At 35.0% G+C, this 21,051-nt stretch overlaps 4 protein-coding genes across 5 annotated transcripts; 3 read left to right on the top strand and 1 right to left on the bottom strand.

Moving 5' to 3' along the window:
- The first annotated feature begins 1,431 nt into the window (after nt 1–1,431).
- Nucleotides 1,432–7,265, top strand: LOC106712803 (pre-mRNA-splicing factor CWC22 homolog). Its single transcript, XM_014505448.2, has 5 exons — nt 1,432–2,615; nt 4,257–4,911; nt 5,108–5,246; nt 5,333–5,438; nt 5,606–7,265. Exons 1-5 carry the CDS (start codon nt 1,577–1,579, stop codon nt 7,249–7,251), a joined length of 3,585 nt encoding a protein of 1,194 aa, XP_014360934.2. The 5' UTR covers nt 1,432–1,576; the 3' UTR covers nt 7,252–7,265.
- An 85-nt stretch (nt 7,266–7,350) lies between these two features.
- On the top strand, nt 7,351–8,473 carry LOC106712805. The gene is made up of 2 exons (XM_014505453.2): nt 7,351–7,835; nt 8,217–8,473. Exons 1-2 carry the CDS (start codon nt 7,532–7,534, stop codon nt 8,471–8,473), a joined length of 561 nt encoding a protein of 186 aa, XP_014360939.2. The 5' UTR covers nt 7,351–7,531.
- Nucleotides 8,474–9,397: 924 nt separating this feature from the next.
- On the bottom strand, nt 9,398–10,639 carry LOC106712782 (anaphase-promoting complex subunit 13). The gene is made up of 3 exons (XM_014505426.2): nt 10,529–10,639; nt 10,186–10,399; nt 9,398–9,721 (listed from the first exon to the last, which is right to left on the bottom strand). The coding sequence occupies exons 1-2, from the start codon at nt 10,555–10,557 to the stop codon at nt 10,186–10,188; spliced, it is 243 nt and encodes an 80-aa protein (XP_014360912.1). The 5' UTR covers nt 10,558–10,639; the 3' UTR covers nt 9,398–9,721.
- Nucleotides 10,640–11,047: 408 nt separating this feature from the next.
- LOC106712765 (ras-related protein Rab-5B) lies at nt 11,048–20,811 on the top strand. 2 transcript variants are annotated; one of them, XM_014505402.2, is made up of 5 exons: nt 11,048–11,251; nt 13,859–14,109; nt 15,356–15,428; nt 19,908–20,124; nt 20,406–20,809. In XM_014505402.2, the coding sequence occupies exons 2-5, from the start codon at nt 13,862–13,864 to the stop codon at nt 20,507–20,509; spliced, it is 642 nt and encodes a 213-aa protein (XP_014360888.1). In that variant the 5' UTR covers nt 11,048–11,251; nt 13,859–13,861; the 3' UTR covers nt 20,510–20,809. The 2 variants fall into 2 exon arrangements, with proteins under 2 accessions (XP_014360888.1, XP_014360890.1); XM_014505404.2 differs by lacking the exon at nt 11,048–11,251 and adding an exon at nt 11,618–11,815 and having other exon boundaries at nt 20,406–20,811.
- The last annotated feature ends 240 nt before the right edge of the window (nt 20,812–21,051 follow it).

Here is a 21,051-nt window from a genome sequence, read left to right as displayed (position 1 = left end):
ACAGGATAAAAAATACGTTTAATTTCCCGAAACAGATTTTAGCTAACGTTGAGGAAATCGGTTGAAATCCATTGTGGGCTCCCTCGTCCCGATTGGCTCCGCATGGCCGCAAGTTGCGGAATATTCCAATGCCAATTCTTTCCCTGCAATTCTGAATAACAATTGAAATAATAAGTCCGCTACACATATTTTATGTATGAGATTTATTTCTTTATTTTTGTTTATCATTTTTGGTTGATTTTTGGGCTAAAAATACAAGACTGTCATGAGGGCGCCACAATCTCCTTTGATATTGCAACATTTTTATCTACGTCAAAAGATCCAAAGGACTAATGTCATTTAAAAATTAAATCTAGTAATATCTGTGCGGAAAGATAATGGTATTTAGATTTGAGGGCGCGGTAGTGCTTTGTTGTTGATCTGTGTAAGGTTTTACCCTTTTTAGACATGATTAACTACAAAAATACAGAAATCAAAACAATAAACAAGTATCAAAACAAAACTTTGCCGTTTGGCATATGGCTGGGTTGGACTGCCGTATGAAAATCTTAATGTTAATTCCGTTAATTCATCATCATCATCATCAGCTCACTATACGTCCCCACTGAGGGGTTCGGAGCCTACTCCAAAGTTAGGAGTGACTAGGCCATAGTCAACCACGCTGGCCAAGTGCGGGTTGGTTGACTTCACACATATCATTGAATTTCTTCTCAGATATGTGCAGGTTGCATCACGATGTTTTCCTTCACCGTAAGAACGTCGGATAAATGTACATATGTAAATCGAAAAAACACATTGGTACATGGCGGGATTCGAACCCTGGACCTGCAGATTGCAAGTCAAGTGCTTAACCCCTGAGCCACCGACGCTCTATTCCGTTAATTGCCTATATATTTTCTCTTCGAGGCCCAAATTATTTTTCAACATAGCACTTAAAACGAACTCAAAAATGACCCCGCGATTACATTAAAATACTTTCACAATTCGACGACAATCAACAAGGTCACCTCCATGGCGACGAATATTCTTTTTACAACAAATTGCTGTTGACTCTATATTCAAGAAATACGCTACGTGGGTTTTCTTATTTATTATCCTGGAAAATCTATAAAACATACTAGGATGAAAATGACTAGTTTACATTATGCTAGTACAGTAGGACAGTTGCGCTGGGCTGGCATTCTTTTGGCCCACTGGCGCCAGTAAGAATTAAATTTTTAACATTTGAAAGCCAGAGCTGATGCTGGTACTGGTACTGACATAATATAAACCATGCATAATATACTCTTTTAAACTCGTTCCATTTTTGCGTGGCAATACTGCAGAGATTGTCTTTTTAAAACTAGTATCCAGGTCAGAAAATATTTAAAAAAATGTCTTTTTAAACTGTCATGTCAAACAAGATGTCAAGACAAATCAAAATGGCTGCGAAACTGTTTTGATCTTGTCTTAATCACATTGTACAATATAATTAAAATTATTATAAACATAAATACAGTTAACTTATATTTATAACAATTATAAAATAGATTCAGTTGAATAAAGTTGACGTTTGATTAACAGTCTATACAAAAAAATGGAGAATAAGGAAAACAAGAGTAAAAAAGACAAACACGATGAAAACGAAGAATATCGTAGAGAAAAGAGGTCAAAAAGAGCTCGTACACGATCACGATCTCGCAGTCGTGATCGTGAAGTTAAAAAGGATCGCGATAGGGACTCGAGACGTAAACGGAGGCATTCGCGAAGCCCCGATGCTTCCGATAAACGTAGAAATGAAGCATCGAAAGTTGATGAAAAGAAGCCACCACCGGAAAAGAAAGCAAAGGATACTGATATGTTAAACACAAGAACCGGCGGCGCTTATATTCCGCCGGCTCGTCTTCGAATGATGCAAGCTCAAATAACTGACAAATCTTCTATGGCGTATCAGAGGTTAGCTTGGGAGGCACTTAAAAAGTCAATACACGGCCACATCAACAAAATCAACGTTGGCAATATCGGGATAATTATAAAAGAGTTGCTGAAGGAAAATATTGTCCGTGGACGTGGTTTATTGTGTCGATCTGTCATCCAGGCGCAGGCCGCTTCCCCGACATTCACAAATGTTTACGCTGCCTTGGTCGCGGCGGTGAACTCTCGGTTTCCTAACATTGGCGAGCTACTACTAAAAAGGTTGGTTATACAGTTCAAAAGAGGTTTTAAGAGAAATGATAAGGCTATATGTATATCATCTGCATCTTTCATTGCTCATCTTGTTAACCAAAGGGTTGCTCATGAGATCCTTGCATTAGAGTTGTTAACATTACTTGTTGAGACTCCAACTGATGACTCTGTTGAAGTAGCTATAGCATTCCTTAAGGAATGTGGACAAAAACTAACCGAGGTATCTTCAAAAGGAGTTAATGCTATATTTGAGATGTTGAGGAATATTCTGCATGAGGGGCAACTGGATAAGAGAGTGCAGTACATGATTGAAGTGATGTTTCAAGTTTGGAAAGATGGTTTCAAAGATCATCCCGCATTGATTGAAGAGTTGGAGCTGGTGCCTGAAGAGGAGCAGTTCACACATTTGTTGATGTTAGATGATGCCACTGATCCACAGGATATCCTGAGTAAGTTATATACATAACCAGAGCTGGGCATTAACTCGTTAATCCGTTAATCGTTAATTAACGAAGTTAACATTTTGCTTAACGGATTAACTTTTAAGTTAACTTCAAAAAGTGTTAACGCTTTTGTTAACTTCCGTTAAACTCAACTTCCGTTAATAAAAGTCCGTTAATCGTTAAATTGTTTAAATTACGCGTCACGCCACGCTCGTAAGTTCAGCTATGTTGGGCGACTGTCGGCGACTCTAATGGTGAACGAAAGAGTTGATAATTGATATATGTGAAGTTCGCGTGCAAGTGTGAAGCATCAGAGCGTCCGGGAAAGACGTGACCAATAGGACAAAATCAATAGGTTCAAAATAGTATATTTCATTACGAGTATAAAAAAACCCCAAGTATGTAATAGCCTACATTCTCGTCGCCCACGCTCTTCGTCCCTACAATACGCAACTTTTTGAGCAACTGTATTTAAACACTTTTTTTACTCTTGCCTTTTCTTTAGCTTTTCCAAACGTTCTCTTTCCCAACTGTCAAAATAATATCTGTTAAAAAAGTAAAACCAACCACGAATTTTTTACAAAAAAAAATCATTGAAGTTTTTATGATTCATGCAAATATTTCTAAAAAGAAGCTCCTAATTTGTTACAATATCAGATTTAATGATTTGATTCAATGGATTAGGTTAGTTTTCATTTTATTTCATCTCATTAAATTGCATTTTCATTTCATATCAATAAAAATAATCTACTGAAGACTTGGTTGTTTGGGCATAGTTCCCCTTGCCTACCCAGAATGGGTGAAGAAAACAAAAAAAAATCTCTGTATTCTTTTACGGTTGGCGCCATTTTCCAAACATTTTAGTTAGTTGAGTTTATTGTGTTTTTATTATTCTATTAAATTGCTTCATTTTTTCGCAACTGTATCAAAAATAGTTGTTTAGTACACGCGCGAAACCGTCATTACAACTTGTTCCAACTGTCAACTGTCGGAACTCTTTGCAATGACAGGCTTTCCGCACTCGTAATGAAATATTCTATAATGCATTCATACTTGTCTCTAATACTAATGTGTACATTCTATAAATGTAGAGTCAAATTACTTTTTAAACAAGTGACGCCACAATAAGTGTGAAATTAGTATGTAAAATTTTGGTATGGTTAACTGTTAACGATTAACTTTAACTTGCGTTAAATTTTCGAGAATTTAACGCTTTAACGATTAACGAAGTTAATTTTTTAATTAACGAATTAACAATTAACGAAGTTAACTTTTCGATTAACTGTGCCCACCTGTGTACATAACCTTTAATTACTAACATTTGAAGGTCATAGTTGTTTTTAAGATGTTGTCTTGCTGTTCATTTAAACTTTTCATATTTATTATAACTAGCTGTCGCCCGCGACTCTGTTCGTCTGGAATTTAAAAAAAAAACATAATAAATAGCCTATGTGTTCTTCCAGACTATGTTCTACATGTATGCCAAATTTCATTGAGATCCATTGAGCCGCTCTAGAGATACCTTCAAACAAACATCCATCTATCCTTCTAAACATTCGCATTTATAATATTAGTAAGATAACATAATTATTTTTAATGGATATTGTGCAATAAATATTACTGCAATTTATTTCCTCTCTATTACAGATGTATTCAAGTTAGATGAAAAATATGAGGAAAATGAACAGAAGTACAAAACTTTGAGCAAAGATATCCTAGGCTCTGATGCTGAGTCTGGGGAGGAGGATGGCTCTGGTGAGTCAGGCAGCGATGAGTCTGGTGAAGATGAAGAAGACGAAAAGAAGGAAATGATGATAATAGATAATACTGAAACCAATCTTGTGGCCCTACGTCGCACTATCTATCTGACTATAAACTCCAGTTTAGACTTTGAGGAATGCGCTCACAAGTTGATGAAAATGCAGCTTAAGCCTGGACAAGAGGTTGAACTGTGTCACATGTTCCTTGACTGTTGTGCAGAGCAGAGAACATACGAGAAGTTTTACGGTTTATTAGCACAAAGATTTTGTAACATTAACAGGATGTACATCGGTCCATTTGAGGAAATCTTCAAAGATTCATATTCTACTGCACATAGATTGGACACAAATCGTCTGAGAAATGTAAGCAAGTTCTTTGCGCATCTGTTGTTTACGGATTCAATCAGCTGGGAGGTGATGGAATGCGTTCGTCTGAATGAAGAGGATACAACAAGTTCCAGTCGTATTTACATCAAGATATTGTTCCAAGAGCTGGCAGAGTACATGGGATTGAAGAAATTGAATGAACGCCTCAAAGACCCGTGAGTTCTATTTAGGAGTAGTTCAGCTTCAATGATGGAAATAAATAGCTTATTCAAAAAAATCTATAAATCTAGTAATTTATCATAAAATATAGTTCAAATGAAAAAGCTATGCCATAGAAGCATGTACTACTCCACTTTTTTTACCATTTTTGACTTGGATTAAATTTTAATGTATTATTTTTTCTTTTTTCAGGACATTACAAGAGGCCTTCAGTGGACTCTTCCCGCGTGACAACCCGAAGAATACGCGCTTCTCTATAAATTTTTTCACTTCTATAGGTCTAGGAGGGCTCACGGATGAACTTCGGGAACATTTGAAACAAATGCCTAAGGTATATTTCTTTTTAATTTTAAGAATAATTTCGGCCATTGTCATTATTTTTGTAATGTAACAAGTGTTCTTATGAATTCATTTCAGAATGTTCCCGCTCCAATAACAAATATCACGGTAGATTCCAGTTCCAGTAGTTCCAGTTCTAGTTCCAGCAGTTCTGATTCTTCATCTAGTGACTCCAGCTCTAGTGGTAGATATACAAAATTTTCTACGATTTCCTCCATCTATTTAAAGTGTCGACCTTTATACTTCGAATTTCGAAACAGTGAAATACCAAAAGCGGTTTATTTACCTGATGATTCCGTCATAACTAGCACTATTTAATTTATATTCATAGTAAATATTTTAATTTTTTAGATTCATCTGAAGAAGATACGACTAATAAGAAAAAGAAGACTGAAGCTGACAAAAAGAAGAAATCTAAAGGAAAGAAAAAACAATCATCTCAACCTAATGAAGAGGAACCAAAGGAAAAAGATAAAGAAGAAGCGCCTGAGAGGTGGGGCCACGATGGTTTTTACGATACTTATGGACAAGATGCTCGTAGAATGAATTCTAGGCCCGAAAGATCGGAAAGAGACATTTTTGCTAGACCAAATGGAGGATCGCGAAGAAATGATAACAGGGATGACTTCAGAAATGGAGATACTGATGGTGATGACAGGCGGCGGAGCAGTAGAAGAGAAGATGATAAACAAGATAACTACAGAAGAAATAGAGACGAGAATGAAAGAAGTAGAGACCGTGAAGAGAATAGAAGAGAAAGAGATCACGAAAGTGATAGACGTAGAAATCACAAGGAAAATGATATCCGTAATGGAGACCGAGATAGTAGAAGTGATAGAAGATATGATAATAAAGAAACCAGCAGAAGTGATCGAGAAGATATAAGTTCTAAACGACATCATAAGGATGAAGAACATAGGAGATATCGCGAAAGCGAAACGGATAAGAGAATACAAAGAGACGAAGATACTGACAGAAGAAAGCAGAGGCAAAGAGACGAGATAGAAGCAGACAAAGACAATAGAAAAGAAAGAGATGGAGAAAATACTGACAAAGATAAAAGACGACAAAGGGATAGAAATGACGTGGATGAAGCTCAAAGAAGAGAAAGGGACCGTGATGATTCAGACAGACATAAAAGAAAACAAAGAGGTGAAGAAGAAAGCGATCGCGATAAAAGGAAACCGCGACATGAGGAAGAATCTGAGAGAAGTAGGACAAGACAAAAGAGAGATGAAAACAATTATAAAGATACAGAGAGAGAAAGAGAAGACCAACATACTGACAGGGATAAGAAAAGAGAAAAAAATAAAGAAGACACGAACAGAGACAACCGAAAACAGCGAGACAATGAATATACTGACAGAGATAATAGGAAACAAAGAGATGAAGATGATACTGTTACCAATAAGGATTCAAGAAAGTTAAGCCGGAGTGAGAAAGAAAAAGATTACGATAAGAGCTACAAAAAAAATGAGGAGAATATACAATCGAATAGAATAGAAAAGAACGAGCAACGTTCTAAAGAAACAGTTGACACATCCTGTGATCGTTTAAATAGAAATATTAAGTCCAAAGTTACCACAGTCAGTAAGGAAGAATCAGAGAAAAACAAAACCAATGAAGAACATAAAAGCAGAGGTAAGAATGAAAGAGAGAAAGATAACAGAAATGAAACGAAAACTAAGAGTAAAAAGAGAGACGTCAGCAGCAGCAGCAGCAGCAGTAGTAGCAGCAGTGACAGTAGCAGTAGCAGTAGCGAAGAAGAAGAACCCAAACGAACAAACAGAAACAAAAAGAAGAATAACAAAGAAGGCAAGCATAAAAAGGATACCGGAAGTAAGAAAAGTAAAGACAGAAAAAAGATTAAAGATAGCAGTAGCAGTGACAGTAGTAGCGAAAGTGACGATGAAAAAGAAAAAGAAAAAAATAAACTGGGCGGCAGATACTGGAATACTTTTGACATTGAAACCAATGCCGCAGTTACATCCAAATAAATCGAAGTAAATACGAGTAATCTTATGATTTTGAACACTCTTGTAAATATATGAATTTTAATTTGTAAACTAAGTGCTAATTGATTGTTAATTAAATATTTTAAAAGAGGTCTGACTTTATTATTTACGTTAATTTGAAGAAAAATTATATTTTTAATTTGGTTGAGGTGACACATTCTTGACAACTGACATTGAGCGAAATACTGAAATTTTTGAATAAATGGTATAGAAAAGCTCTTGACAACAAATATTCACATAGTATATTATTAAGTTCCCGAAAATGGATGCTATGGAATCAGGGTCTAGTGAGGTGACTGATCATTCGAGTAAAAATTACATGAAGGTGGTTTCGGAGCCCGCGTTGCTTCATGACGAAGTCGAGCGTGAGACTAAATTGAAACCGCAAGTTTCCGCACCTTCTTACTTTCATTCTTTAAGCGAGAACGAAGCACCACCGTTCACGATACCAGAGGAAGAAGACAGTCCTCACATCCTGATTGACATACTGGTTACCGAAGAAGATGTAGTGAGGATGATTGCGGTCTCTCAAATGGAATCTAAATCGACATTTAAAAAATATCTAGGTGCGCTAAAATTATGATAAAGTTTATTTCAACCCAAAACCTAAACTATAGTAACTTCCAAAATATATCCTCTTTTTATAGTAAACTAGATGTCGCAGGCGACTCCGTCCGCGCAGAATTTGAAAAACAAAAACTTAATAAGTTGCCTTTGTGTTCTTAAAGTCTTTGTTCTACAAGTGAGCCAAATTTCATCAAGATCCGTTGAGCCCTTTCTGAGATACCTTTAAAAAACATCCATCCAAATTTTACAAAGTTTTAGATCTTGCATTGTAATGAACTATACATTTGGGAGTAAGTAGAAACATCTCTTATAACAGTACTAATCAATTACTAACAGAAAAACTTTAATATTACACCAAATTTACGTTTAATATTTTCCAGCTGACTATTTAGGAGACAAGAATTTAGTTGTAAACTTCAATTTATCAGAGAAGGAGTTCTTAGTAAACTTACTTCTGCAACTGATAGAGTACTCGGCGCAGCGGGACTTTAACGCTAAAAAGTTAGCTTGTGTATTAGCGATTTATTTAACTACTCATTTATATTTTAAACGATACTTTTACACTGCGCCTACGGCAGTGTGGGAATATTTCAAAGAAACACTGATTCGTCATACCATAGAGGTAAGTTTTTTTTAAAGAGCAATTTAAGGTCTCAGCATTGTAGTTTTTCTTTATTGTTTAATCAGATAAAGGTCTCAAAACATGTCACTCCTTTATAGGAGCAAATGTTTATAGCAAATGTTTCGAGAGAAGAAACCGCCCATTCCTCGCATAACTTTATATTTTCTATATAGGCATAAATATCTGTACTTTGAGAAAGAGTTACCAATACAAAGAAATGTTTCATTTTTTTATAAGATAAGGGGGCTAACGAGCAGCGGGAACACCGAGGTGTTTTTCGACGCCCATAGACATCTGCAATACCAGAGGAACCGCAGATGCGTTGCCAGCTTTTAAAATTGTATTTATATACTTTTACTTGTGAATAGGTTTTCTTTGTTATGTTTTTTAATTGTAATTCCAGGATTCTCCGGATGGTTGTGAAGTGTTTGCACCTGAAGAGAGTTACGACATATTATCACATTTTCATACAGTGTATTTGAGCAACATACCATTGATACATATACTATGTTTTAGTGTCTATAGATTAAAATTCACATGGCCATTTTGAACTATTTAAGTAAACAAAATATTTTTTTCTATATTCAATACAAATATATAACAGAATTTAAATAAAAATACCATTTGAATGAAAACTTTTTATTACACTACTAAATTATTTTTGCGCACTTTTTTCTTTTTTCTAACTTTTCCCTCTTTGACTCCGTTTTCTTTTTTATTATTGTTATTAACACCAGGCTTCTTTTTTTTCTTTTTACAAGACAAAGGATTTGGATTATGGGTCTTTTTCTTTTTTATGATTACTTTTGGTGCTTCCACTTTGTCTTCTACTCCCAGTACTTTTTTCATATTTTTCAAAGATTCATTTTGTGTTGGAGTGATGAAGGTGAAATTTGATTCAAGTGCTTGACCGGCCTTATTGTAACTAGCTTTTGATGGTTTTTCCAATGTTGGTGACTTGTTATGTAAATAAAGTAGTGGAACACCGGCTTTAGCTCTCATTTTATCCTGCAAATCTCTGTCTTGTGAAGCGAGAATGTAATGCTTTTCATTTTTTTTACCGACCATTGACAAAATGCATTGTGATCCTGACACAGGCTCTTTATGACCACACTCATGGATACCAAATTGTTTCAATATAGTAAGGGCGCCGTGTGTTTTTTTTTATATTTTTTCTGTTTCTATAATAATACATCTTGTTGTCAATAGTTTTGCTTGTCCATTAAGATATTTAGGTAACTGCTCCCTTATATTAATTTGTTCCTGAAATGTAATTCTATGATGAAAACTATTTGTCAAAACACAAAATTTTCATATCATGATTTTCATAGCATAGGTTAATAATACACTGTAAGAAACGGGATTGCATGCACCATGATCATGGTTTGACTGGCATTGTGCGGTGGAGTCAACAAGCTCAAACAGCTTACTTTATTTCGTTTCTTATGAACAGTGTATAAGTAAAAACCACGAAAGTTTGAAGTTAAATATAGGTTAATAATTTCTATCATCATCATAATCAGCCTGAGTTAATCCACTGCTGGACGTAGGCCTCCCCCATCAATTGCCACAATGCCCAGTCCTGTGCCACCCGCATCCAGTACTGCGTTGTAATATAAATACTAAATAGTATAATTTCTATATCAAATAAAAAACGCTGCATTATATACATGCATACAACTAAACATTTAAACTCACACCATTTAGATAATATGAGTAAAGAATACCTAGTTTTGATTACTGCTGGCAGACTCTGGGAAGTTCTCCTGCCAGCGCATGCCCTGCTCTCTCAAGGTGAGATGGGAGTCGGCGCTGTCCGCCTCTGGGTCGGGTAGCTCCTCCACCGGGACACGGATGTCCATGTGGGGGAGTTGCTCCGTGCGCCACTCTTCATCCACTATGTCGATGAGGCGGCCAACGCGACGGTATTTACTGTCCATGCTGCCTATATGTTACACTTGTGAATAAAGTGGCAATCACAAGGAATAAAAATTTAACATATTGATGTTTATAATCGGCAGTAAGCAAAACTAGGTCTTCCTTTTTCATTGATTAACAAATAGGACTTACTTTAAAAGCTGCGAAACAAAACGTGCCATCTAGGAGAACTTGGTAAGGCTGGTGGAAGCCGAAGTTATTGTAATAGAATTTTAGGTACTTTTGTACTTTTTTGTATCTCGTTATCTTCATTTTTAAAAATTATGTACAAACCTGTTTGTAAATTATTCTTATAATGAATCGCACAATCCACTAAAGTGGAGTTTAGCTCAACATAAAGTTTTTATTCAGCATGCAAAGTGGCATGGCATGTTAAAATAGTATTTGTAAGTTATAAAATGACAAAATAGGAAGTGTGACATTGACGTTGACAATGACATTTAAATGACGTTTGATCAAATCCGTTTTCAAATTTCCAAATTTAACATTTTGTAGTGAAGTTGTTTAATGAAAGTGCAAGTAAGTTGGTAAATATTACTGTATGAATTATAATTTTAAGCAGTTTACACTTTCAGGAAGCTAATTTTTTAATAAATGTCACACGTTTTACTGTCATAGACAAAGGAAGTTTTCTCCATAGACCAAAATTAATGAAATCGTCTCGCTCGCTCTCTCGCTTCCATGTTTGTTCGTGGTCATTTCGCATTTCTGTGCTAGATTTTCCAGTTTAACAATTCAAGTTAATGATTTTATTTGTATAAGTGTGTAATTAATGAGATTTTCGGCATCACGGCGACCTTGTGAGGATTTGTCGCCCACCAATAAGTGCATATCGTCTATATAATAACAGGGAGGGTATGTCTTTCATGTCCTTATAATCAAGTAAATGCGTCATTTTATTGAATATTGTCGAATATGAACTCACTACAGGATGATTAAGTCTCTTATTCGTACTTAAATGTCTTCTGGTCGGATAATTTAGTACTGTAAAGAAGTCGTCCTATGATTTCATAGCGTACAGCTGATTTGCTGGAGGGCGATTCAGCGTTCATATACCGAAGGAAATGGGTTGATACGGGTAGATATGGTTAGTCATCAGTGGTGCAGACGCGCTTTCGTCTGCGACCGATAACTTATTGAAAAAACTGTAATTGTAGGTCCCACAACTGCGCTAAATTATCGTAGATAAAATCCCATTGTTTAAAGTTTCTTTGTGATTTCACTATGATAGCACGGAAAGATAACATGTCCTTGTTTACCGTTCTTATGTGTTGTTCTTTATTGCGATTGTTTTTCACTTAGTTTTGATCGCTTTATTGTCTTATGAAGAGGTTTTTTTTAATTTTTTGGACAATACAACGAAATTTAAAAATAAATTGTCAATGGTTTCAAACTGTGTTTTCGTGGCTTTGATAGCTGGTAAGTTGTTTTTTTTTTGTAAATTTTCCACGAAAATACTATTGCACAATACTTATATTAGTATATTTTATTTTTAATTAGCCAAGTAAAACTATATTGTTTTTATTTGAAGATATAAAAGAGGTTGTCATGTAAATAACTTTCTGCCTGTTTTAATATTGATAATTATAATTAAGTTTGCAAAACGAAACATTATGTTTTTAATTCCATGTTCCAAGAAAGTCATCCGTTTTAAGTTTCTATGCTTTCTCTGCTTCTTTTTTTTAAAACCATGTCATATAGTAAATTTATGACCTTCAAATTTAAAGTGTAAAAGTTGAATACAAGTTTGCTGATATTTATAATAAATAACCATTGTTGTCAATTTTTGTAACCTCACTTACCAGGACAAGGTTGTATATTGTATTGACATTGATAGGATAAACCTAATGTTGAATGTAAAGGAAATTCAGTTGGATACAAAAAAAAACACCTGAAATAAAAAAAAAAATTCTTGTTATTTTTGTACTTTTTCTTTGTCAATTGTTTACTGTAATCTGAAGTCATTTGCCTTTTTTGTGCCCACTTATTGCCTTTGTCTTTTTTTTGTTCCACTGATTCTGACCTGGTTTTGTACACTGGAATTGTTCTTATTCAGTTTAATACTTAAAATCTTTGTTCCTAAACTCTTTATAATAATTCATATTAGAATCTCATTGACATTACTTATTCTGTTACTATATTAAATACATTTAAAACATAAATGTAGTGTAACATACATACAGTATGACCATGAAATTCTACTGCTGTAATAAATGTACTGTCTCAACTTTTTCAATGAGAATGTGAGTGATGACAACATGTTTTCATACAAGTTGGGTTGTTTTCATACATTTGTGGTACATTTAATATTATAAATATCAAAAATTTAATTGTTATCAAAAATTGAATAAGTTTTGATACTCCTGAACCAATTTGGATTTGGGAAATTTTTTCACTGTTGCTATGCTACACTATCCCTGGGTGATATAGGTTATATTTGTTCACTAGATTTTACTGGCTTTTTTCTTAATTCCGCATGGATGGAGTCGCAGGCAACTGCTATCTTTATAAAACCAAATTTGCCTTAATTTTTTTTTTTTACTATTATATCCTGGATGTTGTGTGTTATCTAATGATATACTATCCCATCAACTCATCTACTGATATACTAATTTATTTACAAAGTATTTATATATTTGTTTTGATTTTTTTTATCTTTCATCAATTATGTGTATCCATTGAAAATAATTTTAATTAACAAAAACTAATGTAAATAATAGTGGGTACTAAGATATTGGCATCAAAAATTGGAAGCAGACATGTAGGCAGAAAACTTAACTTGATTTCAAAATTTAACTGGTTTCCATGCACCTGCTTCTGCATTCACTTCTTGAACATCTGAAGTTTTGCATGGACCCGTGCGTGGGTTTACGCGTTTGTACTGAGAATCAATCCCCTTACCCATTAGTAGGTCTTATAATCTAAGCTATTATTATAAAATGGAAGTATGTTCGAAAATACTGGACCGATATGAAAAATTCTTTCACTGTTGTGAAGCTACACTATCTTCGGGTGATATATAGATTTTAATACTTGATATTTTTAAATTCCGCGCAGATGTCGCGGACAACTGCTAGGGTTTTTTTTTTTTTTTGGGCGGCGCTATGCCGCCCTCTCGTTCCCCTAACATAGTTTAGGTCAGGGACTTGGGGTGCGAATTAATCTTTATTAACTTTATTAATAATTTAAAAACCAATTACATAAATCTTAAATTAATATCACATTCGTTAAAACTTAAATAACTATAAAATACAATAAAACCAATAAATAATACATTTTAAAGATCTATATACATTTTAAAATTTCCATAAAAATAATAATACATTCAAATATCTATTTACATTTTAAAAACAATAAATACTAAATCTAGTGCAAAAAGGCCGTTAAAACAATAAATACTTACTACTACGAACAACTGCTAGGGTTGAGTATAAGTGTTAATATTGTATATTTTTGTGTCAGGCGATGGCGACAAACAGAAGCGGAGCGTCACAGAGGCCGAACGGTGCGCCTCAGACGAAGGTGTGCCAATTCAAGCTGGTACTGCTGGGCGAGTCGGCGGTGGGCAAGTCCTCGCTCGTTCTGCGCTTCGTCAAGGGCCAGTTTCACGAGTATCAGGAGAGCACGATCGGAGCAGCGTTCCTCACACAGACCGTATGCCTCGATGACACCACTGTTAAATTCGAGATCTGGGATACGGCGGGACAGGAGAGGTTGGTGATATTGTTTTTTATTTAATACTTGACTTACGGCTTACGTAGTAACTTTGCTGTTTTGTTTTATCAGAAAAAAAAAGTGTAAAAAAAAAATTAAAAAGGTTTATGTTAGTACAAGTTTGTACAAGTACATATTGTAATCCATGGAATGTTTAAAAGGAAATCAACAATTTTAACTTAGCTGTACTAAGGTTTTATAATCTATAATAAATAAGATAAAATATTCTTTAATGCATACTTAACTGATTACAGCATCAGTATCGCCTTGGCTTCTTAACTAGGTTTACCTGTATTTAAGGAGTCATCTTCCCTTTCTATTGCATCATACAAAATAGACAATGAGTATAACTAATGTAGCAATTAAAGTGGAAATTAAATTAACTTAAAGTCATTATAATAAATTAATAATAAATTCTCTGTGCAGTGTGAGTTAAAGTTCACCATTCACCTATCAATATTAATGTAATTATAAATAACTGCAGCATAAATAGTTACAAATACCATTAATAATATAAAACAGTGTGATAAAGATGTATTTCTGACTTTATATATTACTGCTTCAATTTATAGATTTAAAATGTACACGCAAAGTATCAAGAATTTGCAATCCTCGTATACGAGTCGCATACCCTTGGCTTTGCATTGAAACCTTCCTCTCAGGCAATTGCGTAAACATTGCACGTCTTACGAAAGTGAAGACGACAGTACTGTGCAATGTACTTGGCCCTATATATTGCAGTCAGTGTTAATGGAGAGAAAATGGAAAATATACAAAACTAGCTGCCGCCCGCGACTTTGTCCGCGCGGAATTAAAAAAAAACGTAATAAGTAGCATATGTGTTCTTCCAGACTATGTTCTACATCGGTGCCCAATTTCATCAAGATCCGTTGAGCCGTTCCGGAGATACCTTCAAACATTCATCTATCCATACATACATTCTCATTTATAATATTAGTCAATGAAATTTCCACTTGCACTATGGTGGTATGGTTAGGAATTGTTTGCAGAAAGTTTGTTAAGATATGTAATGGGAAAGGAAAGGTAAATAACCTTTTTTCTAAGTCCTCTCCTCTGTCCATGTAGACAAGTTATCTGCAGTCCTTTATTACAGATGTCTATGAACATCGGTTGTTACGCTCTTATAGCAATATCATTCTGGCTGCTTATTTCCCTAAAAAAAGGAACGACTAGAGTTTTAAAAGAGATTTTTCCTACAAAGAGATTATTATGTATTGTCTGCAGGTACCACAGTTTAGCGCCAATGTACTACCGCGGCGCTCAAGCGGCCATAGTTGTTTACGATATCACTAACCAGGTGAGTGTCCCTATCCACACACCTCATTTGTGTCTATACTACGCTCTAACATTCTTGATACTTTTGCTATAGTCATTGATACTTACAAGGTTGATTAAATTAAGTACATAATTACATGTATGCCAGATGAAAAATATCAAATTTTTCATTTTAAATAGTTATAGATTAATATTATAAATATTGAAATATAATAGGTATATACTTTGAATATTAAAATTTGCGAAGTATCATTTATATTGTTTTTTTGCATCTAAATTAGAGATATATATAGTTTGAAATAACCGGTTATATGAGAACTAGTTTCGATTAACTCTGAATCAATGTATATTTGATTAAGAATTCAATCGTATCGACTTGATTTTGTTAAAGGATGTAACGATCTTAGTTGGAATTGAATTTAATCAGAATTTATTAAGTTACAGTGGACTCATTAAGTGACTAAGCTAAAGAGCTTTTACATATTAAAAAAAACACTAATGCAAAGCTGTTTTTTTATAAATATTTTTGGTGTAAAACTAATAGGCACTAATTTTAAATTTTGTTATTGCATTTGGTCAAGAAATTCTAGTGGGCAATATAAAAATCGATAGAGCTCGGTGCTCGTGTTGGCAGCTCGTTTGCTTTTGGGCGTGTAAAAAAATTAATAACTTCGATTAAATATGCTAAGTTAACGTACACAAGACTCTAATTAGTTGCTAAGTTGACTTAGTACTTTTAGGTTTAAATTTTTAATACTATTAGAATGTTTTCGATCTTATTTTTGTATGTGTGTATATAACATTAATTTATCGGAATTGACCTTGAAATATATGATTGTTACATTTAAATTTTAAATATGTTATCTGTCTCAAACAGGTATTTAGTCAGTGTTAATTTTTTTTGTATTATTTTGTTATAAAAATTAACCGCAAAACGCACAAAATTGTTTTGTTTAAATGCGTAAGAAATTGTAAAAATTTAATTTCACTTTTATTTAACTTTTCCTAGTGTTATTTAAAATTTAGATTATCCGTTTGCATGTTTGTTAGTTTATTCCGAAATAATATTAAAATTAAAACGTGGAAAAAAATGATCTGTACGTACTGAGTATATTCGATGCTGAAGATCACATGACTTCTGTAGTCTCCATTTATCTTATTAGGAAAGGTAAATTGCAAGTCTAGTCGCAGGAACATTGACCTGAGTTTAATAACCTATATAAAAATAGACACAAATCTTTATCGTGCCTAACAAGGAAGAATTATCACATTTTCATTCACTCACAACTATCGTAATTACATTCACTCGTTCAGTTTCATTCAGTTGGTATGTATCGGGTACGCCCACCTCGGCCATCGTCCGCTAAACAAACACATCTGATAACTAAATACTCGTCTATCGCATTACGTTTATATCTATCTTACAGTACGCTTCCACGGCATTTACACTTACACATTGTCTTTGAAAAAAACACAGAGAACAATTTGTGTCGTTATCGTGGAAGTCCATAGTTATTGGGAAAATCTAAATAACCCAGAGAAAAACTTCTTTTTGCACTTTTATATGACTGCATTTTGGCAATTTGTGCAGCTGTTTCATAAACAGCGATTTCAATTCGTATGAACTTTTTTAAATTTCTACATAAGTTCGTAGAATCGTTTAATTAAATACTGAATAAAATTTATCATTTATGAAAATAAAGGATAAGAGGTTGCTTGAGATAGTGAGCGGGGATTACTTACACAGATAACATAATCACATACACACTTCTATAGTTTCCAAGTTGTATAATGCTATGCAAACTTTTTGTCAGTTCCCAATTTTGCAGTTGTTTCGTACACAATTTTAAGTACTTTTGGGATGGAAACTCACAGTAATTAGTTGTCGCCCGCGATTCTGTCTGCGCGGAATGAAAAAAAAAACGTAATAAGTAGCCTATGTGATCTTCCAGACTATGTTTTACATCTGTGCCAAATATCATCAAGATACGTTGAGTTGTTCCGAAGATACTTTAAAACAAACATCCATCCATCTAAACATTTGCATCTATATATATAAAAGAAAGTCGTGTTAGTTACACTATTTATAACTCAAGAACGGCTGAATCGATTTGACTGAAAATTAGTGGGCAGGTAGCTTAGAACCAGGAAACGGACATAGGATAATTTTTACCCCGTTTTCTATTTTTTTTTTCCCGCGCGGACGGAGTCGCGGGTAAAAGCTAGTTTATAATATTAGTAAGATAGTAATATATCTAACATCAAACTATTTTAAAAACGATATTATGCTGTTCGTTTATCTTGTGACTAATCAAATATGTATGTATTCCATAGATCATTGCAAACAAACAAATGACGGAATATATTCATACGGAATATAACAAAAATAAAGGTTTGACTAATGTTAGAATAATTTACCATTTTACGTAATCATTGTCTTTGTACTTGTTCACTAAACCTTTACATAAAGCTACTCTGTCCACACAATTGTTATTTCTTTGGCTATATCATCCTCGCCAGTGAAAAATGCACATACATTGGTTAGTCGCGTTAGTGGAAAGGGGATGTAAGTGCATGTTGCTGTGATGTACGCAATCAGCGTCAGGCGGTGGGAAAACGAGTGCCCGCTAAAAGGATCATTATACAAATGAAGTCATACAGGTGGGCTGCGTTACGTCATTAATGGCATAAGTCCGCGCCGTCACGTCTCGTTGTCACGTCACGGCGCTCTTAGTCAAAATTAAATTGATTTTTTATAATTTAGCTATTCTATATTATATTTTAATTTGTTAAAAAATAACAAAACGAAAGGAAAAATAGATGTTGTCAAGTTTAATTTATAGGCTATTGCTTGGCCGTGCATTTCGATTATTTAAGACACGAAGCCTAACATAGGTTCCCAAAGAATACTGTGTTTAGGACGAACTTAGCTCTGTTAAGCTGGTGGAGTACAGGGATAAGACAAACGCTAGTTACAATAAACATGTCATAAATAAGAATTCCATTATTTTAGTTAATATATGAAACAAATAAAAGCAATGATAATAAGGTTAGGGTGGGGTGGGTGTCGGCGGCATGCGTGCCATCTCCACAATTGAATTACCAACACGCGTAAGTCTTCGCTAAGGTCAAGGGCATCTCTTCGACCAGACATGTAGCCATCTAACCATAGAAAATACACCATATAACGCTTATCTAATCTCTATGGAGTAATTTATACCATATCCTCTAGCTATGGTTTATCATTATTAAAATTTGAATTTAGCCATAGAAAGATGGGTGTCTTTTTTTATGGTTTCAAAGTTTTGTTTTTATGTAATACTAGATTTTGCCGAAATTGAGAAAATCTAGTTAAAAATATAGCCTTCCTAACTCAGTGTCTTATCTTAGTGTAAGAGTACTTTCTAATAGTAAAATAATTTTTTAAATCGGTCAAGTAATTTTTGAGTTTATTTTTTACATAAAAAGATACAAATCTTTTATCTTTATTCCAGTGAATATGAGTTATAAATTTTCAAGTTATTACTTCTTGGCTTCTCTGATTGTACTTTCTAGGAAATTGGCTACGAATATGTTTGTAAATGTTTGAAATGTAAACCTCGACTGGAAACCAACGTAACTGCAACCCTTTGAGTACGTTAATATATAATCAATAATATAATAATCAATAATCCGTATATTTATTGGCTTGTATGTATCTTACATAAGCATCTCACTTTCTTTTATATGTTCTCTCTTGGTTTTACTGTTACAATGTTCTTAATATTTAATTATAATTGTGTTTAAAACGCTTGTGTTTATAATATTTTTGGTCATGCAACCATTTTCAGTATTGACCCAGAAAACTGTGGCCGAAACGTATTGTTTTGGTTTCCGCGGATTTTTTTTTTCTTATAAACCGAAACTTTGACGAATATGAAAAATTTACAGGCGACATTGTTATATTAAACAAATTAATACCGCATGAAATTTTCAAACGGTTTCTAAAGAATCGTTGTTTTTTTTTTTTTTTTTCATTTTATAGCGTAGAATATTTTCATCAGCCTTGGTTTTAAGACGTGATTAATAAGTTTTTTTTTAAACTTACATGTGGTAGATCCTGCAACATCAATATTTGTTGGGTGCACGAATGTGCCGGGTCAGCCGGTGAAATACCACGACCATATAAAAGACAGGCGGGAAGTGGAAGATGAGTGTGCCTAATTTTAATCCTTTTTTCCTTCCCACCCTTTTCTTATTAGGTAAGGATGGGAAAGGGAAGTGGATTTGGCGGAGGAAGGGACGCATGGGAAGGGAAAATACCCTCTTCCTGTGCGTCCCATTCTCCGTTGATTATAAGTAAGCAACGCATCTGCATTTGCAAATGTCTATGGGCAACGGTCGATTTGCTATTTCGTCGAATTCGCGTGGCCGTTTGCCGTTTTGATATAAAAAAGTGATACTTATCTGGAACGTAATAAGGTTGTACGTATTCTGTACTGGTATTTCATACTGGTTACAGGACACATTCGGTCGCGCCAAGAACTGGGTGAAGGAGCTGCAGCGGCAGGCGTCGCCGTCCATCGTGATCGCGCTGGCGGGCAACAAGAGCGACCTGGCCGCCAAGCGTATGGTGGAGTTTGATGAGGCGCAGGCCTACGCTGACGAGAACGGTCTCCTCTTCATGGAGACTAGCGCCAAGACCGCCATGAACGTCAACGACATATTCCTAGCTATCGGTGAGTCTATCCACCAAGAGTTGGTGTTAGCAAGTAATAATCTAATATTTAAATTGTACTATGCTGATGATGCTGGGAGCGTTGGTGGCTCAGGTGTTAAGCACCTGACTTGCACATAGTCAACTCGCACTGAGCCAGCGTGGTTGACTATGGTCTAGGCACCTCTAACTTAGGGTAGGCTCCGAGCCCCTCAGTGGGGACATGTATTAATGTTTTCATGACACCAGTTAATTTGTTATAAAGATGTTTTGTTTACTGTGACCTGTGATGTATGTTCGCAGCGAACAAGTTACCAAAGAGCGAGGGTGCGGGCGGCGGCAGCGCTGCGGGCGCGCGCCGGCTGGCGGACGGCGAGCAGCCGCGCTCCTCCACCTGCTGCAAGTGATACCGCGCCGACACGGTACTGCATCTACACCTACACCACCTACACCTACACCTCCACCTACAGATTCACACAACTTACAAACTGAGCCTTTGGTCATGAGCGCGCTGCGCAGTACCCCTCCCCCCTCATCAGGCTACAACTACGCCAAGATATCTGACAACAGTTATAAGTACTTGTTTATAAATGATAATTGTTGTGTTGTTTGCAGTTGAAATGTAAGGAGGGTTCTGGGGGGCGCGGCGTGTGGTGACTCCGCCCCCCGCCCCCGCCCCCGCCCCGCGCGCCTCTAGCTCACTAAGGCTTTGGTATTTGGCAAATCTATTTTGTAGCATAGCAACACTTTTGTTTCCAACACGTCGGTGTTGCCACTTTAATTTAGCAAATAATTACCGCATCCGGTAACTACAAATAAAACTTTTATTATAATACGTATTCATTTATAAACATACTAGTGATGGTATTTATTGTTTATTTTTTTTTAACGTTTCATCGATGTTTTAAAGTTTAAAAAAAAAATGTTTGTCGATACAATCTTTTCTGTA

This window comes from Papilio machaon, chromosome 1 (genome assembly GCF_912999745.1).
Source record: "Papilio machaon chromosome 1, ilPapMach1.1, whole genome shotgun sequence".
Classification (NCBI taxonomy): Eukaryota; Metazoa; Arthropoda; class Insecta; order Lepidoptera; family Papilionidae; genus Papilio; species Papilio machaon.
The sequence above is the reverse complement of the archived record's forward strand: the minus strand, read 5'-3'. Positions and strand labels throughout refer to the sequence as shown.

Coding starts and splice junctions, on each gene's coding strand:
- LOC106712803 (XM_014505448.2), top strand. CDS start 1,577: ATGGAGAATAAGGAAAACAAGAGTAAAAAAGACAAACACGATGAAAAC. Junction 2,616..4,256: donor TGATCCACAGGATATCCTGA/GTAAGTTATATA, acceptor TCTCTATTACAG/ATGTATTCAAGTTAGATGAA. Junction 4,912..5,107: donor AATGAACGCCTCAAAGACCC/GTGAGTTCTATT, acceptor TTCTTTTTTCAG/GACATTACAAGAGGCCTTCA.
- LOC106712805 (XM_014505453.2), top strand. CDS start 7,532: ATGGATGCTATGGAATCAGGGTCTAGTGAGGTGACTGATCATTCGAGT. Junction 7,836..8,216: donor GACATTTAAAAAATATCTAG/GTGCGCTAAAAT, acceptor AATATTTTCCAG/CTGACTATTTAGGAGACAAG.
- LOC106712782 (XM_014505426.2), bottom strand. CDS start 10,557: ATGGCACGTTTTGTTTCGCAGCTTTTAAA. Junction 10,400..10,528: donor TTTGTTTCGCAGCTTTTAAA/GTAAGTCCTATT, acceptor ACATATAGGCAG/CATGGACAGTAAATACCGTC.
- LOC106712765 (XM_014505404.2), top strand. CDS start 13,862: ATGGCGACAAACAGAAGCGGAGCGTCACAGAGGCCGAACGGTGCGCCT. Junction 14,110..15,355: donor GATACGGCGGGACAGGAGAG/GTTGGTGATATT, acceptor TATTGTCTGCAG/GTACCACAGTTTAGCGCCAA. Junction 15,429..19,907: donor TTTACGATATCACTAACCAG/GTGAGTGTCCCT, acceptor TACTGGTTACAG/GACACATTCGGTCGCGCCAA.